The 18245-nt window shown below is 42.6% G+C and overlaps 3 protein-coding genes across 6 annotated transcripts in view; 1 reads left to right on the top strand and 2 right to left on the bottom strand.

Annotated features, from left to right (window-relative positions):
- The window catches only part of selenoo2 (selenoprotein O2), a 15794-nt gene extending 10373 nt beyond the window's left edge, over window positions 1–5421 (bottom strand). For 2 of the 3 annotated variants that reach the window (XM_008401318.2, XM_008401320.2), the window contains exons 1-8: window positions 4973–5421; window positions 3625–3828; window positions 3348–3525; window positions 3147–3277; window positions 2457–2734; window positions 2213–2375; window positions 458–643; window positions 130–286 (exon numbers count right to left, since the gene is read on the bottom strand). In XM_008401318.2, coding sequence (XP_008399540.1) covers window positions 130–286; window positions 458–643; window positions 2213–2375; window positions 2457–2734; window positions 3147–3277; window positions 3348–3525; window positions 3625–3828; window positions 4973–5406 — 1731 coding nt within the window. In that variant the 5' untranslated portion in view covers window positions 5407–5421. Of the gene's footprint in view, window positions 1–129; window positions 287–457; window positions 644–2009; window positions 2042–2212; window positions 2376–2456; window positions 2735–3146; window positions 3526–3624; window positions 3829–4972 lie in introns of those variants that run through there. The other variant, XM_017302700.1, reaches the window with a different exon arrangement.
- A 694-nt stretch (window positions 5422–6115) lies between these two features.
- On the top strand, window positions 6116–15608 carry LOC103459607 (zinc finger protein 420-like). The gene is made up of 9 exons (XM_008401321.2): window positions 6116–6413; window positions 8304–8506; window positions 8611–8697; window positions 8799–8894; window positions 9928–10038; window positions 10803–10926; window positions 11006–11975; window positions 12101–12150; window positions 12723–15608. Exons 1-9 carry the CDS (start codon window positions 6380–6382, stop codon window positions 13949–13951), a joined length of 2904 nt encoding a protein of 967 aa, XP_008399543.2. The 5' UTR covers window positions 6116–6379; the 3' UTR covers window positions 13952–15608.
- On the bottom strand, window positions 15242–18243 carry apex1 (APEX nuclease (multifunctional DNA repair enzyme) 1). Of its 2 annotated transcripts, none has more exons than XM_008401322.2 (5): window positions 18145–18243; window positions 16843–16974; window positions 16579–16742; window positions 16301–16493; window positions 15242–16159 (listed from the first exon to the last, which is right to left on the bottom strand). In XM_008401322.2, exons 2-5 carry the CDS (start codon window positions 16901–16903, stop codon window positions 15645–15647), a joined length of 933 nt encoding a protein of 310 aa, XP_008399544.1. In that variant the 5' UTR covers window positions 16904–16974; window positions 18145–18243; the 3' UTR covers window positions 15242–15644. The 2 variants fall into 2 exon arrangements, with proteins under 2 accessions (XP_008399544.1, XP_008399545.1); XM_008401323.2 differs by having other exon boundaries at window positions 18151–18243.
- Between the last annotated feature and the right edge of the window lie 2 nt (window positions 18244–18245).

Raw genomic sequence — 18245 nt, 5'->3', positions numbered from 1 at the left:
TATATATATATTGCTACTGGCTTACGTTGTTTACAGCAGTTAGCCTGGTCACTGAGCATCTCAGTTAGTACATCTCACTGCTCCTGGTTACCATATGGGAGATTTGGGGTTTTCCAGCTTTGGTCTTACCTCAGAGAAGTCTCCTTTATCGGCTGCTTGAATAGCATTCTGTGCAATATAGTTGCGAAGAACCACACGTGGATTGCTGCTGTTCATCACTCTTAGCCTCTGTTGCTTAACAAGGTGCAAGTCCCTTGTACCATCAAACTCCCGGGCTAAGCGCCTCCTGGTATACCAGCAGCAAAAGAAAAACAACTGTTTAAAGGAGTTGTGACATGGTTCTAAACTCTGAAAATAAAGCCAACCTGTATGTGACCAATATTTTTTATACTCTACAATTCTGACAGAGAGCAACAGACAGACAACACATGTGCTTTTCAGGGTAATTTTCCCTGACCTGTATTGGCAAATCCAGCGGATCCAGTCGTCGCGCTGTTTTTCTTTCAGCTCTTCTTGATCCGTCTCAAGGAGCTCTTTTAGCCGGCCCATGAGTTCCAGCTGCTGGGCCACGTCTGGCCTGTCTGCTACCATTCCGAACATGACTGGGTTGGTGTGTGCCATGGACAGAATCATTGCCAGTTCACTAAGAAGAAATGACACAAGAAAGTTAGAAGTTGTTTAAAAAGGAAAGAAACTGTAAATATAGTTTCTTGGCTCGAGTCTTTAAATTGATAATTAAATTGTACATGTGCACTGATTATGGATGACATTATGTCCAGCTTTCTAATAATGTATCGGTTGCCCTTTGTCTGTCAAAACAGGTATGACCCATTTTGGCAGGGACTCTACTAAATGATACAAAGGTGAAGCAACTATGGATTAGACTTGTTTGCCCAGAACATCACATGGATGCTCGATTGGATTGAGAACCAGGAAGTAAGAGACTAAGTCAACAGCTCCAACTCAAACCATCCCTTAACATTTTCTGGTAGGCATCAGAGTACCCACTAGGTTCTAGTCACTAGCAAGTAGCTTGTCCGATCTGTTGAATAGGAAGTACCCATAAGTGTTAGCAGCCCAAGTCTCTGTCGTCTGTTCACCACTGTTCTATTTTAGTGAGAGACTGAACAGTGTAAATCAGAAATAGCCTAAAAGTGTTGCAACTTATAGGCAACCCATCCCAATCATTCAATTCAGCCGTCCAAACATCATTACCTAAGCCTTATAAAGCCTTGTTCTATGCTTTGGTTTGTACAGAGGGTCTGGACCCTTTACTATTGAGAAATGATTGCTTGCTGAAGGCATGGACTCTGTTGAAGTTTTGAACGATTGGATCTGATTTTACCCAGTCGCTAACATTTGGCGACTGGGTAAAATCGCCAATTTTCATTGAGCCGGTGCTCAATGAAAATTGAGCCGGTGCTCAATTTTCATTGAGCACCGGCTCAATGAAAACTACGTGCGCTGTAAACAACCCCATAGGGAGTAGGTTCAAGACATCTTTTGAAGCAATGTCAAATGTCAAAAACATTCCTATTGCTCTGACTTTAATTGCTCAGTTTTTGGAAACATGGTCAACAGAACTGTAGTCCAGCATTGCCAAACTACAATCTTATGTAGGCGGACTACAATTCTAAAACAGTGCAGGTAATCAATGTCGTTGTTCACAAGTCCTCCTTCTGTTTGCTGATCGGCCCAGTTGAAATTCTACATAGAAATAAAGCTCAGTGGGGGAAATTCCAGATGGAATACTGAAGTGAGATGAGAAGCGAGTGGAATTGCATAGGAAGGCAATGGCCAGACAATAGGATGTCATCTGTACATCCTGCCATCCAGGCATGAAGTTTCCTTGGAACTAAATATGCCACAATCAACTGATTGAGGTATTTTTAAAGTATTTTTGAAGAAAAGGAAATCTCTGTCCCTCACATCACCCATTGATGGTCTTTGTGTTCTGCCTAATTGATGTTTTCTAGTGTGATCTGTTTCAGATCACATCATTAACTTACACATTATCTTGGTAAGACTGTTTTCCAAAATGCTGGCATTAAAGAAAACAAAGAGAGATCAGTTAACAAAAAGGACTTGATTTGTAAAAGTTCAGTGGTGGAACATTCAATGAGAGTATACGGTGGGGCTGGTACACACTTCAGTATCATTTTATTGTGTTGTACAATAACATGAGAATACTCATCCACCATACACCTCTCACCGGTCCTCCATCGTAGGCTTATTAGCCACCTTTAACTCCTCAATGGAGGCACACTGCTTTAGAATGAGGTCCACCACTGGCCCCACAGTGGCCCTCTCATCATCTCCTCCCTCAGGCCAAGGTACCCGGCTCAGAAGGCGAAAAGTGTTGGTGAAATCAGCCCCTGCATAAAAAAAAAACCGAGTACAATTATTTCCACGTAAACCATTATAAGATTATATCTCGAGCATTTTTTTTTCCTTACCTGTGTTGTGCATGACCCGCAATAGCTCTGACACAACTTCTCTGTCCTCTGCCTCTTCTTTTCTCACAAGTCCCAACTTTTTTCTCATGCCACACAGATAGTAAGCCTCATAAGTGGGCATGAAATCATCCAGCACCGCTCCTGCATCCGCTGCCTTCAGCTCCGAGCCCAACGCCTCGGCCAGACGAGCCAGGTTCCAGCGGCACACGGAGGGCTGCGCTTGGTACGAATAGCGCCTCCTTTTGTCTGAGGCATTGCAGACAAAATCTGGATCAAATCTGCCAGACAGATGCAGGTGGATGTGCAAAATTAAAATCCCAGGTTTTTGTGATGGAAAGAATTGGACCATGTGAATCATTTTAGAAGTGTTTTTTCACATTTAACCCCATGTGTCCTTATATTCAACTAAAAAACATAAATTTGTTGAAGGAAAGTATCTATTGAACCATCATCCATACCTGCTTGTCGTTACAAGGACAAGCAGGTATGTCCCTGTATGTCCCTGTATAAGGGGGGCTAACATTGGGGTTAGGCCTGAGGTAATGGCAAAATAAATAAAGAGAATCATTGCAGGTTTTTCCCTTTTGGTCTAACGAAGTTGGAAAACTGTTGCAGTGAGTCATCACAGTCTCATTCTTTACATAACATCTTGTAAATCTGGCATAGATAGCCTTATTATGTCCACGGTACCTGTCCATGAAACCAAAGGGCCCATAGTCCAGAGTCAGACCCAGGATGCTCATATTGTCTGTGTTGAGGACACCATGGCAAAAGCCAACACACTGCCACTGGGCCACCAGCTTTGCCGTCCGCATCGTCACCTGGTGGACAAATCAGAAGCAGTGCCATGAAGATGAGGCAGCCTGGAAGAAGAATGCAACGGGGTCTTACCTCTCTGAAAAAAGAGAGATTTCTTTCTTTCCTGTTGTGGTGAGCCTGCAGAACATGTGGAAAGAAACTCTCAATCACATAATCCAGCAGCTGAGCACGGATGTCTTGGCGCCCCGCGCTGGGACCCTGCAGGCCAGAGAATTCATCCCGGCCCAGGAAGATCTCAAAGGAGCCAAATCTATTGGTTTACACAGAGAGAAACGACACAGACAGAATTCACGTCCGCTTTTGGTGAAGGTAAGATTTTGCTTGTTATCTACAAAGAAAGTCAGAAAACCTGATGAAGGAAGGGGCGAGACGCATGACAACTGAGCAACGCTCCGGAATCCGTTCACCATTGTTGAGAGGATCTCTGCTGATGTAGAGGTCAGAGGTAACAAGGGAGGCTGCTCGGGTGGTGGGGATCCCCAGGGCAAACATGGCTTCGCTGCATAGGAACTCTCTGATGCTGGAGCGAAGCACCTTCCTGCCATCACCGTCTCTGAAAGGAACACAGGAATACAGGTTTGTTTCCAGGTCAATAGTAATTTTGCCTCTTGAAGTATTCCACATTTTGTCATGCTCCATCCTCAATCTTTTTAGATTTTATGGAACAGAAGAGTACGGCACAAAGCAAAACCTACCAAACCTACAGACATCCATCTAAACTGACAGGTTGGTCATGAAGAACAGTAATCACAACTCAGAAGGAGCTGGAGAGTTTCACAAATCAGGTGAGAGAATCAGTTATCAGGATGGCAATTAAGATGCCTGCTCCACAAGTCTGACCTTCAACAAACAATGGAAAGAGGAAAATTACTACAGAAGGAACACCATCATTTGGTAGATCACCACAAGCTATGTTGAGGACACAGCAAATATCTGGAAGAAGATCTTTAAGGCCTATGTTGACAATTTTGTGTGCAGCAAAAGTTAACACTGTACTTATCACAATGCCATAACTCTTAATTTGCAGTGTAATGTTGTGGAGATTATTTGTTTTTAACAAGAAAACTGAAGTTTTAGGGACGATAGATGGAGATTCTTGAAAACCTAAAAAGCAATGTACACCTCGAACTGAATTTGAGCTGATTTTTCCTAGCCTATGGAGGAGAACTTCAGTGTGTGGATGAGCAAAGCTGGATAAGACTTACCCTAAAATACTTGCAGCCAAAGAAAAGTGTGCATTCAGAGGACTGATAGCAAGTGCATTTCACGTTTTTCTGATTTTAGTTAAACACATTAAAAAGAATAGATTGTTTTCTTTCCACTTCACAATTACACACTACCTTGTGCTGGTCTGCCACAAAAGTCCCACCAAAATACTATGAGGTTATTGGATGGGATGTGGCAAAATGCCAAAGGTTATAACAGATGTGAATAGATTTGCAAGTTGCCATAACAGTCCAATGCAGAAAAAGGTGTGGATAAATGTGCAAAAAATATTGTTGGTGCCTGTTTTATGCTGTCAAATTAGCTGTTAACCAATGAGAAATAAATCAGGTGTGCACCAAGCAGTTCTAAGCTCTTAATCAGCTCTCCCTCACATTCATGCAAGGCTTAGAAAGGTCTCCAAGGTCACCTTTAACCTCACTATTCTACCAACTAACATAAAAGAACAAAACATAACTTTAAAAAAAAACTACCTGGAGTAAGGTGTGACTCCAGCACCTTTCACCTGTATCTCCCAATGTCCGTGGGTGTCGGACTCCACCTCCCCCAGATACATGACCGCTCCATCACCCAGCTGACCCGTGAACAGCCCGAACTGATGCCCGCAGTAGCAGTGCGCAGCCGGCTCGGAACCAGGCAGCAGCCTGGATCCGCTCAAATACTCCGGGGAGAGAGGGTCGTCCAGCACGTCTTGCGCTCTCAGGCCCAATAGAGAGAAAGCTGACTGGGACAGCGCTACGATTCTGGGCCGGAGCAGTGGATGAAGAGAGCCGACACGGGAGAAACACGCTCCCGGGACAGTCCTGGAGCAGGGCTCGGCGGGGACATCTACCGGGAGCCGTTTCAGCGCGGTGTTGTTAAAGGTGAGTCGTTCCAGAGCGGAGGACGCAGTCTGAGAGGACTCCATGGAGTAGAGAGGTGGTTACAACAATGGGAGCCAGGCAGCGATAATCTGGGCTGAGAGCAGGCTGGTACCCTGTCGAGCAGCAAATGGGCTAATTTCTGCCATTTAGGAATAATGTCAAGATGTCATAATAGAATAATTTGTAATTTTAACTTTTTCATTTCACATTCAAGACACTAAAATTCTGCAATTTAAATTATTAGACTATAACTTTAAATCTAATTGTGAATATTGAAATCATACTCAGAATTTTATTATTTTTTAAAAAATAACTTTTAAAATTGTCTTAATTATTGTGTAATTAAGCTATATTTTTTATTATTATTTTATAGTTTTGAATTTTAAACGTATAACTTGGACATTTTTCATAACTTCATAATTATTCCTCTTTTGATGCGTTATTTTGCTTTACATCGAAATTCAAAATAATGAAGAAAAAAAAACAGAATTATGATGTTCAGACTCATAACTTAAACTTAAAACCACGAGTGAACGACCTATACATTTTAATCTCCTGTTTAGTTTTTTTCTTCGTTTATGCATTTTTTAAAATTAAAAGTGGATAACAAAAAAATTATTTAATGTAAGCTTAACATTTTTCATTCATAATAAAAAATTTTAAGCTAAGAACGCGAGGGGGAAATTGAGTAGTGGGATTATTTGCGATTCACCGCGTTTCCTGCAGATGGCAGCAGCAACCTGGAAAATGTCAGAATTAGCCAATAAATAAAGCAAAGAAGAATTTTCTAATTACTACTCCCTGTGATAAAATTAACGTTTATTTTATTGTGTGCAAATTTATAGAACTATCTTTGCCGAAGCTTCAACTTGAAGCTTCGGCAGTTGGACGCTGTATTAAAAGCTGCGTTGTCCAGATTCTGTAAAAGATAAACCACGTATTGTATGGTAGCTGGTTAGCCAGCTAGCTGGAAGGCTAATCAAAGCTACTGAAACTTTTCAACCCCAGCAGAAGAAAATGGACTCAGACGTTTTTACGGACATCCCCAGAGGTTGGTCTGTTTAAGAACCTAATGTGGATGAAAACTAATATGTTGGAAACGGACAGTTAATGACAGCAAGAAGGATAAACATAACTTTAATTGAACCATTAGCTAATTTCCATAGCTTGTCTTTGATATTATTACATCGGTATGTTCGCATTGTTTGGGTCAAGCGCGTGATGAAAACGTTAACTTTGAATATTTAGTATCTGCCTTTACATGTAGCTGTATATGTCTTATCAGTGTGCCAAGTTTGGCTTAAAAATGCAGCGTCGATGCTACTAGCAACATTTTAATAACACTGCTGTTATTGAACACACCCTCATGGGAGGCATTCAGAACAACCATCTGTTTTCTACAAGTAATGAATGTTTTCAAAGACAGCTTTTAAATGCAACAAATATTTATAATTGTGTATGTTTCGAAGGGGATTAGGGCTACTGAAAATAATAATTCTTAATTTTAAAATCCGAATTCTGACTCTGAATTCTGAGGAAATTCTTTCCCTTTCTGGACACTTCAGAAAGACAGTGTCATGTACTTTTCTTGTGAGACAGACAATATACAGGTCCTTCTAAAAAATTTTGCATATTGTGATAAAGTTCCTTATTTTCCATAATGTAGCGATAAAAATTAAACTGTCATATATTTTAGATTCATTGCACACCAACTGAAATATTTCAGGTCTTTTATTGTTTTAATACTGATGATTTTGACATACAGCTCATGAAAACCCAAAATCCCTGTCTCAAAAAATTAGCACATCATGAAAAGATTCTCTGAACGAGCAATTAACCTCATCATCTGAATCAACAAAGTAACTCTAAACACCTGCAAAAGATTCCTGAGGCTTTTAAAAACTCCCAGCCTGGTTCATTAATCAAAACCACAATCAGGGGGTCAGACTGCTGACCTGACTGCTGTCCAGAAGGTCATCGTTGACACCCTAAAGCAAGAGGGTAAGACACAGAGAGAAATTTCTGAACGAATAGGCTGTTCGCAGAGTGCTGTATCAAGGCACCTCTGTGGGAAGGAAAAAGTGTGGCAGAAAACGCTGCACAACGAGAAGAGGTGACCGGACCCTGAGGAAGATTGTGGAGAAGGGCCGATTCCAGACCTTGTGGGACCTGCGGAAGCAGTGGACTTAGTCTGGAGTAGAAACATCCAGAGCCACTGTGCAGGAAATGGGCTACAGGTGCTGCATTCCCCAGGTCAAAGGTCAAGCCACTTTTGAACCAGAAACAGCAGCAGAAGCGCCTGACCTGGGCTACAGAGAAGCAGCACTGGACTGTTGCTCAGTGGTCCGAAGTACTTTWTTCAGATGAAAGCAAATTTTGCATGTCATTCGGAAATCAAGGTGTCAGAGTCTGGAGGAAGACTGGGGAGAAGGAAATGCCAAAAAAGGCCAGAAGTCCAGTGTCAAGTACCCACAGTCAGTGGATGGTCTGGGGAGCCATGTCGGCTGCTGGTGTTGGTCTACTGTGTTTTATCAAGGGCAGGTCAATGCAGCAGCTATCAGGAGGTTTTGGAGACCTTCATGCTTCCATCTGCTGAAAAGCTTTATGGAGATGAAGATTTCATTTTTCAGGTTAATTTCACAGAAAGGTTGTCTTTTTTGGTATTAAAACACATTTCTTTTATTGGTCGGATGAAATATGCTAATTCTTTGAGACAGGGATTTTGGGTTTTCATGAGCTGTTTGCCAAAATCATCAGTATTAAATCAATAAAAGACCTGAAATATTTCAGTTGGTGTGCAATGGATCTAAAATATATGACAGTTAAATTTTTATCATTAAATTATGGAAAATAATGAACTTTATCACAATATGCACATTTTTTGAGAAGGACCTGTATGTTTTTAATTAACCATATAATATATTTCTATGCCTGTTTTTAGATGAACCGTTACCCCTGGCAGCGCTGCGCCTCCTGGTGCCCCCTCTGCAGCTCATGGCAGCCTCTATGTGGCAGGTGTTGAGGAAACGAGACGTTCTGAGCTACTGGAAGGTGTCAGACTTTGTGTCGCTGGTGGTGGACATGGTCCCAGAGCTCCTGATGGACAAACATAGAACTCAGCTGAATTTAGGGTTAAGAGCTAGGGTGAGTATGGGTTGGGTATCTATCAAACATTTAGAAACAATTTAATGTTTTTGTAGTCTGATGTTACAAGTGATAGGAAGTGACTGAGTTTTTCTCCGCTACAGTATATTATTGAGTTATGCCGTAATGAGCATTCCAGTGAGATGATCCTGTCTTACCTGGAGAAGATGACATCCCCACATCCCACACTGGTAAAAACTTTTACTTACCTTTTACCATAGTCATTTTTCCTTTTAATCCTGTTTTACATACCGATTGTGTTAAATTTAAAGTTACATTCTCCATGTTTCAGATAAGAGAATCAGATGACGAGTCGGTGAAAATGAATTTTCTTGAGTTGATTCAAATTCTTCTCAAAGATCCGGAAAAAAGAAAACACTTTTTCATGGTAAGACTTTACACTTGTTCCTCTTTGACAAATGTTTCCACAATACATCAAATGTTGGAACATTTGATGCATTGTGGAATCCAGCTGTCTGCAAGCTCCTTTTTTGAGTTTTTATAGTTATAAATATATATAATTAATGGTTATTGAACAGCCTTAAACATTGGATCTTGTATGTTACTTCAAAGTGGGTGCTTTCTGGAACTTACTTGACTCTTATCAGGCACTTTTCAGAACGTTCATGTAATTTAGCAGGTACAATCCGGAACATACCAGGGGATTTGGGCAAACTTTCTAAGAAATCTTTACTGGTCGCTTTCCCAGAATTTGTGGTTCACTTTCTTGGCCTGTGGAGTTTCCCAGAACTTGTGATTGTATTCCCAGAATTTACCAGACACTTTCTTTGTAACTTCCCAGAATTTACTGGATGCTCTCAGGAATCTAGCCATATTATGAAGAGACTTAGTATTTACTAAGTTCAATGAAAGGTACAGAAAAGTACCTGGTGAGCTTCAAGTCATTTTTATTGTTCAACAACAACAACAGCAAAAACATTTATGGTTCGCTTCGTCCTTTTACATCATTGCAGCAGATCAGCTGAGATCATGGGCCAACATGAAGTTGGGATTTTGTAACCAAAGGGTTGTGGCTTCTGGCATGTAGTATAAAGATGTGTGTCAGGCCCCGAGCAAGAAACTGTTGTTCACCAATCTCAACGTGTTATTATCTGAATCGGCATCCGGTTGTTCTGCTCTCCGTCTTTGGACTTGTGCCGCTGTTTGTGCAATTTACCGCATCACTACGTCACTCCCGTTCTGCAATTCCAAATTACCCCTTCCACTTCATAGTGATTACCGGTTTGAGGCTATCCATCAAGGGGAGTCAAGAAAATAACTCCTATATTTCATGACGGTACCGGCTGTCGTGTGCGGTGCCACCATATATCCTAATACTTTCGAAAAAGCAGAAAAGCTCTGAATTTTATTTCTTTTTCCACATTTGCTTTGTTTTTCACCATAGTTTCTTTGCTTTAAAGGACATCTTCCCTGCAGAGTATGGCCCTCAGTACGACAGTGACCTGCAGACACTGTTTGCAGAGTTTCTCTGCCGACTGTTTCAGCTGGTTCCGGTCCCTGACCTGGAGCAGGTGAGCCTAAACACGAATTGCACCTGCAATTATCGAACTGCACCAGAGAACTGTAGAACATGAAGTAGGATTCCAATTAAAGAAACTAGATTTTATTGCATAAGTTTATAGATGGTGGACGAAACTAACAGCATCACTGCAATAACTATATTTGATATGCCATGCTCAGTGCAAGGGCATTATTAAAGGGGCTTTATTATTTATTTTCTGGGCACATAGTGCCATTTTATACCACAATAAAGTAACTATATACGTATATCAAAAATTACTTTAAAATTTTCCTTTATTTAATGTCTTGAATTTGGGTTTCTATCTCTTTAAAACCTCCTGCTCTTTTTGAAACTCTGTCTTCAGAAAGTCATCACATCGCTGCTCTATTAACCCTTTAACAGCCTTGCACCAGTAAAAATGCAGGAGCTTCATCTCAAAGGCAGCGCTAGGTCCAACCAGGCATTTTGTACAGCTGAATGGTTGCCATGGGAGATTAAAACATTTCTCAAACATGAATGAAAGATTCAAGGCAACAATCCATCTACGTTTTTGATGAGAGAATAACATTATAATGTGATGTAAAGTTCAAAGAAGTGGATTTTACATAATACTTCTGCTTTAAGATGCTATGAGATGAAATTATTTCTTCTATCTTCCTGATTGACAAAGCGTCATACATCAAGGTAGAGGGGTCCTAATATCCTTATAAAATGAGACCTTACAAGTTTTTCAAGTTAAATAGTGTGAATATTGATGTCAGATGTTTTTCTCAGACTGTGTCCTGGCTTGGAGCGGAGTGCTCTCTGTTGGAAGACTGTTTGCAGACCGTCTCTGAACCCACAGACCTGAAAAATCTACTGCAGCACCACAAGAACCTTGGGCATTTAGACCAACATGGTAGGTCGCTTCTTTTGACAGCGTCTTTGTAAACCGTATAAGCTACACTTACGGTTCTGCTTCATTCCTTTTCATGCAGTTCCACCTGCTAGTATGGGCGACAACATCTCTTCCTCACTTTCTGCCCTTCCCCCGAGAAGACTGGCGGAAACCAGCGAACAACCCGACCAGTCGGACCCACTTCAAGACCTCTACGTCGAAACACAACCTGCACCAGAAATGGCGGAAATAGTTACAGTTTCTGATTACTCTGAGGTTGAAATAGAGGCGAGCTCCAACGTTGAAGTGGTGACAGAAGAAAACTGCTTTGAAGGAAGAGAAGACACAGTAGGAGAATGTTCTGTGGTTGTGTATTTGAAGAAGACGAGCGAAGAAGAGCCAGAAAGAGAAGCGACCGAACTTCCATCCTCTTCTCAACACAAAGCTGCCACAGGACCGCATGACTGCCCCCACTGTGAGAAGAAATTTAAGTTTGCCTCCTCGCTGCTGGCACACAGCGTCATCCACACGGGAGAACGCCCCCACCGCTGCACCGACTGCGGCCGCTGCTTCTCCTTTAGGCAGTCCCTCGACAGACACAGACGCACACACAGAAAGGGACGCACGTATGACTGCGTGGACACGGCCTGCATGCCGCACAGGCAAACACACACCGAAGATGGCGTGCACTCGTGCCATCTCTGCAGCGTGGAATTTAGCTGTCAGCTGGCCCTCGCAAGCCACTTAAAGACTCACTCTGATGATGGCAGCTCGGACAAACTCAAAGAAGGCTTGGAGGGCTTGCCAGAAACCGACGAGGCTGCAGATGTCAACGAAGCGAGTGCTGAACACACAGATCCAGACTGTCCTGTGGAAACGGGCGATCGCCCATTCTCTGAATCCATACGAGACAACGGAGTCAAACCACCAAATGTCCGCACAAGTGGACGCAAACGTCGACCCACAATGAAGATCCAGGCGATACATTTACAGATGCACATGGCCACTAATCAAAGGAACAAGTGCAGCAGGGCGAATCCCTCATCACTGAGACCTTTACCTATCGTCAGGTAAAATCACCTCTCCTTTGTGTTGGTCTTTGATGTCCTTGACTTTACATTGTCACATTGGCACTTTTTAAAGTCCAATTAACTGTAGACTTTAAAAATTAATGATCATTATTCTTCTGTTTCAGCTCGGAGCACTCCTATGGATCGCCTTTGGTCTCGAAACAAGGCGGTGAAAGTGAGTAGTTTTAAGAAGTTCTGTTCTGGATTTTTTTCTTCATAACCATGACATTATCCTGGAAAGTGAATGTTTATGAAAGGTCTATGAAATTTGGCTTCTGTAGCTTCCAATAGTCACTTAGACAACCAGTTCCCTGATAAGATCTCATGTTCTAACTTGCCTTTACAGTCACAGTACCAGTGTTACTGCTACTCTGCTGCTTTGCAAATTACTGAAGTGTTTCATTAGATGTAAAGTAAAATTAAATTAAGAGTGTCATCAATCTTCTGCTTACCAGCCTGTTTTGTAGGTGTAGAACATCCACAAGGTGTGAAACACAAGATTGGTATTTGATACCCAAAAACAACTAAGCCTGCTAAAGGAAAATCTTATCTCCAGACAGCCACTGAAATGTAAATGAGTACTAAATTAAATTCAAATTGGTTTAATCTTGCTGTGTACTTAGCTTGGTAGTTGTTGTTTATTTTCTTGAGAACCTGTAAAAGCTACCTCTGATTGCAAGTTCTTGTGAACAACGGAAAGTATTTGCTTGTATTTATATGTAAACTCGTTGCTTTGTGCACCACCAGGTTCTCCAGCAGATGCCTCAGTAGTTGCTTTCTCCTGTCCTCAATGCTCCTTCCAGGACTCTGAGGAAGGGCAGGTCCTGCAGCACATCAATAAGGTTCACCCCACTGATGCCGCAGATCAACACAGACACCTAAGCTGTGCAGATTGTGGGAAGGTCTTCAGGTTCCACTCCTTACTGAAAGCCCACCAGCGCGTGCACACAGGCGAACAGCCGTTTTCATGCTCCCAGTGTGGACGGCAGTTCTCCTTCAAACAGTCACTGGAGAGGCATAAGCAGACACACTCGTCCGGAAACAAGTTGTCGTGTCTGATCTGCGGGGAGCTCTTCAAGTCGGCAACGGAACACGCCAGGCACAAGAGCGACCACTTAGAGGATGGGGACTACCAGTGTTCAGAGTGCGGTCAGACGTTCAGCTGGAAGGCTGCATTGGTGAAGCACCTCAAGACCCACGGAGTGGACGCTGGCGAAGTGGAAGACTCGTTTAAGTGCTCTCACTGCAACCTGGGCTTTAGCTGTGAAAGACACCTGAACAAGCACATCCTTACCCACAAAGAGGAAAAACCTCACAGCTGCAACTGTGGGAAGAGTTTTCCATACCGAGCGGCTCTCACCGCACACCAACGGACGCACCAACGAGAGCGGCCGCACATATGCACGCAGTGTGGGAAGGGCTTCCTCTATAAGGGCGGCCTGTTGAGCCACATGAAGATCCACTCTGAAGAAATGCCCTTCATGTGCTCGTTCTGCGGCAAGAGTTTCAAGAGGGAGCGCAACATGAAGAAACATGAGCGCTGCCACACCAGGGAAAACGTCTTCCGCTGCTCGCAGTGCGACAAGAGCTTTGTGTACAAGGCCACCTTGGTCAGACACGAGCTGACGCATTCGGGCGAGAGGCCGTACCTTTGCTCTGACTGCGGCAAGGGTTTCTTCTCTCATGCAGAGCTCTTAAAGCACGAGCGCTTCCACACGGGCCACAAGCCATTCCAGTGTCCCCACTGTGGCAAGAAATTCACCCAGTCCTGCTACCTGACCATCCATCTGCGCTACCACACCGGGGCCCGGCCATACTCCTGCTCTGAATGCGACAAGAGCTTTCTGAGTGCCAACCGGCTAAAGAGACACCAGCGGACGCACTCTGGAGAAAAACCGTATCTGTGTTTAGAGTGTGGAAAGGGTTTCAGGCAGTCTTATCATCTTAAAACTCATCTGAGGACACATCTGTCATAAATACACCTACTAACTTTGTAGTATCACTGGGAAATGGGGGTGAAAGGTCTTAAATATAATTATCAATTACAGTAGAGTAACACCACTCATGATAAATTTCACTGAGTTTGTTCTGTGAAATTTTAAGTGACCAATGTCACATATTTGTACCTCAAGGCAGGGCAACAACAGTAGGAAGGTCCTTAGTCCGTTCCGTTAACATTTTACAAGGTTTAGATGTATTTCTTCGCAGTTTCTCTGAAGGTTCTCACACTGTGGTCTTCTAATCTGGTTCACAACAGAGATAATTGTCTGTGTTGCAGAGCTAATAAAACCTACCTAAAACACGAGCTGTTCTGGCAGAAATGCTTTCAACAGAATCCACTTGAAGAGTGAAAGTGTAGTTGAGAATGTTGGATGAAATCCAAGTTTTAATTTCACTATACAAAATCAAAACTTTTACATATTAGTTGAGGTGTTACTCGGGAAAAGTTTGAGAACCAACGTTCTGGATGATCCAGAATTCTGGACGATCTGTAGCATCCTAGGCTCCTTTCTCTGGTATCACCTTGGAAGAAGGTTTGCATTTAGGCTGGAGAAGTGTGGCCACTTGGACAATTCTCTTAATGGAAGGCAAATGATTTTATTGAATCTATTTTCAGAGTTCACAGCATGACAGATCCTCCACCTTGCTTCCCAACACTTTTAACTCAGAAGATACTTTGTCACAGAAGTCTTGTTTTTCATTACTAAAACTGTTTCACTTAGCAAACTCCTGACATTTACAAGTGCCAAGTAGCTCAAAAGAACCAACTGGCACTTAGAGCCTGGTCAGAATTCCTCCCCAAATGGTTTTTTACATTTGTTTATTTTAAAGCTTTTCTCACATTGTTGCCAATTGTCCTGTAACCATGGTGTGAATCTAATGCAAGTCTATACGGTCAGCCATTTCTTACAAGCAAGTCCTTTGCTAATGGGGGTACACCAATTTATCGGCGCCAATTTCCAAACTTATCCCCTCATCTTGTCTACCTCAACAAAGGTCTAAAAATAAACCACTGTCCTCCTTCTCCTGTGAAACAGGTTTCACTGACAGTCCAGCCACCAGGACATGTCTGCATTTAACAATAGTCACCCCACTGTTGCCAACTCAGCAACTTGCTATGTTTAGCAACATTTAAGATTAAAGTAATTGGTAATGGCAGGTCTGACATAAAGATTGGCAATTGGCTGGAAAACTGCAATTGGTGCACCCCTCCCTATTTGTTACCAATAAAACCCATTGAGCTAAGAAAAGTGCAACTCAAAATCTGGAAATAAAGAGTCTTTATTTGAGAGTGTAAGCAAGTTTCACATAAAAAATATAACAAGATACAAGAAGGGAGCTTAAACCATGTTAGGTTTCCTTTTACAGCAGTGGATCAGTTTCAGTCGGTAACAGAAACATCATGAAAATTAGCTTAACAGTGTGTTTAGTGTTGCATGTGTGCAGACCTTGGATGTATATCATGGATTTTATGAAAGTAGTTTGGGTAATAAGACATGATCTATGTTGTGGAACATTTAAAGAAAACTACTAAGCTACAGGGCAACTCTACTAACAGTGAGACTGGGTACCACTCCAGACTTCCACACAATAGCTGATACAGTTGAGACAATTTGGAACAAAAAAAAAAAAGACAGTAAAAGTTGGATTATCATCAGATGTGGTGATTCACACAGCTATGTGGAGAGTAATGGGGCAGTGGTCGCTCCCCATCGCCTTGTTACGGATCTTACTATCGCACAGGCCTGGCAGCAGGGAAGACGAGAGCAGGAAATAGTCGAGCCGCCAGCCCACGTTCTTGGAGCGGGAGTTCATCATGTAGGTCCAGAAGGTGTAGGCGTTGGCCCGGTCCGGGTACAGCTCACGGAAGCTGTCCACGAAGCCGGCCTCCAGCAGCTGGCTGAACCCTTCGCGCTCCTCCGGGGTGAATCCTGCGTTCTTCTTGTTGCCCTTCGGGTTCTTCAAGTCGATCTCCTGGTGCGCGACGTTGAGATCGCCGCACAGCACCAGGGGCTTCTGGATGTCGAGCTCGCTCAGGTAAGCTCGGAAGTCTGTGTCCCAGGTTTTGCGGTAATCTAGGCGAACGAGGCCTCTGCTCGCGTTGGGGACGTAGGCCGTCACGAGGTAGAAGTTGGGGAACTCGGCTGTGATGACGCGCCCCTCCTTATCATGCTCCTCTTTGCCTGGAGAATTAGATTTTTTTTTTTTCAGTCATCTTTTCCAAAGTCCAGAAACAAAACATTCCAAACAGCAGTAGGTCCTGAGGACTAAAACAGAAAACCACAGGTCTAAACTAAGCATCAACAGAACAACCCATTACTCACCAATTCCATAAGTAACTTTGAGAGGTTCAGTCTTGCACAGCATGGCTACACCACTGTAGCCCTCCTTGTCATTGGATGCAGCCCAGTATTTGTGGGGGTACTCAGGCATGGACGTGATCTCGACAGGAAGGGCTTTCTCTGAACACTTTGTCTCTTGGAGGCACAGAACATCTGGCGCCTCCTCACGCACCCACTGGGAATGACAAGCATGATAATCAGCTTTTATTTAGTTCTTTTTTTATTTTATAAGACTGAGTGAACTTTTATTGCAAACTCACATCCAGTCCCTTCTTTTTCACCCACGCCCTGAGCCCGTCTACGTTCCAGGAGGTGATCTTCATGTTGGCGCTACGGCCATCTTTGCTCGTCATTTTGTCAGGGGTGTCTACGTACAATACTGGGGCTTCTGGTTCCTTGGATTTCTTGGCTTTTTTTGCAGAAGCTGAAGGGAGATCATAAAAGGATAAATATTTTAGTGTTTTTTTTCCCCCCCCTTTTCATGAAATCTCTATTGGGAACTGCAATTTTTTGTGTTGTGGTACCAGAGCCTGCATCATTCTCCCCATCAGCAGACGTATCATCTGTCTTCTTGCCTCTCTTCATGTTGGAACTGGTTCTGCAAGCAAACACACCTCGCACACACACGGCACGCACACACAGCAGCACCCGCGCCGCTGGAGAAAAAAAAACTAAATGTTAGAAATGTTAAAAATCAACTGTAAATAAAGCAAGACAACTCTAAAGTTCATCTGTTTTCCAGTAGTGTAGAATCACTGCAGTCAGTCAACGCTTTGCAAGATTCAGATCAGAAACCAAACTTCCAATCAGTGCATATCCAATTTTGAATCCTATTACAAAAGCTAACATTTTTTGAGCAATTTGAGTAAATTTAAACTGTTCCAACTAGAGGTGCACCAATCAAGTTTTTCCTGGCCAATGCTGATTACAGATTTTCTCTCACGTTTTGACATGCTGACTCTGATTCTTTCCCTCAGATAAAAAAAAAAAGATTATCAAACTGCATGTTCCTTCCTAACTCATGTTAGGAAAGCTTCACAATATTTTAAATCACTATCATCTCCGCAATTTCAATTAGTGTAACATATATATCACAATAAATTGAGTGTAATATTTAGCCAGCAGTAATAACTTAGGGTCCACACTAAAACCGATTTGAGCATTTTGACAGACTTTCCCTGGTCTCTATACATTAAGCACATACATTTATACATGGAGCATAACTATTCTACAAATGAAAAACAATAAACAAGGAGCTAGTTTACTTTTATTGTTTTTATTCTTGTACGAGAATCCATCACCAATGTGATTGGAGACCATAATTGTGTAGTTTGACTATCATAAAAAGGAGATCTGAGTGCGCGCGCATGCTCTAGTTGGTAAAATACCTGTTGGCACGTTTGAGGATTTGAGAAACACGAAACGTGGCTTGAAGCCTTAAGAGATTGAGTCCTAAAATACAATACCGGAAACTCATGTTTGTGTGTCATTTGATTGTGATGAAGAGTAATGTCTGTGCAAATATCATGCCCGGTTAAAGATATGGCAGTAAAAAAGCTGTAACGGAAAGACGAAGTGGGCTACTAGGCTATTTCTCCGTGATAATTTGGTTCAGCCATTACCAACATGTGCTAAAGCTAGCTGTGGCTCTAACAAAGAAGCAGCAGGCGGCCTGCACAAGGAATGAATGACAGAGGAACGACCAACGAGTAAAGCAAGCTTCTTATTAGCTCGATAATTTCCTCAACAAATGCAAATGTGGCTAATTAGGGTTTTTGTTCACTTTTGGCGCGTTTTAGGAAAAGGACATGCAAATGTAATCTTACTCGCACTTTCACAACAGGATGCAGAGCCCAGACGAGCCGCAGTTCTCAGTCAACCTCAGTCACTCCCCCCAAACATAACAGCGCTCAACGTGACCACGCTG

The sequence above is a fragment of the Poecilia reticulata genome, linkage group LG23 (genome assembly GCF_000633615.1).
Source record: "Poecilia reticulata strain Guanapo linkage group LG23, Guppy_female_1.0+MT, whole genome shotgun sequence".
NCBI classification, from domain to species: Eukaryota; Metazoa; Chordata; class Actinopteri; order Cyprinodontiformes; family Poeciliidae; genus Poecilia; species Poecilia reticulata.
This window is presented reverse-complemented; position numbering and strand designations above follow the sequence as displayed.

Bases quoted from the DNA above. Each gene is read 5' to 3' on its own strand.
- LOC103459607 (XM_008401321.2), top strand. From the start codon at position 6,380: ATGGACTCAGACGTTTTTACGGACATCCCCAGAG. The intron at 8,507-8,610 runs GTGAGTATGGGT...TCTCCGCTACAG, and splicing joins ATTTAGGGTTAAGAGCTAGG to TATATTATTGAGTTATGCCG. The intron at 8,698-8,798 runs GTAAAAACTTTT...TCCATGTTTCAG, and splicing joins CATCCCCACATCCCACACTG to ATAAGAGAATCAGATGACGA.
- apex1 (XM_008401322.2), bottom strand. From the start codon at position 16,903: ATGAAGAGAGGCAAGAAGACAGATGATACGTCTGCTGATGGGGAGAAT. The intron at 16,494-16,578 runs GTGAGTTTGCAA...TGTCATTCCCAG, and splicing joins TGAAAAAGAAGGGACTGGAT to TGGGTGCGTGAGGAGGCGCC. The intron at 16,160-16,300 runs GTGAGTAATGGG...CTAATTCTCCAG, and splicing joins CAAAGTTACTTATGGAATTG to GCAAAGAGGAGCATGATAAG.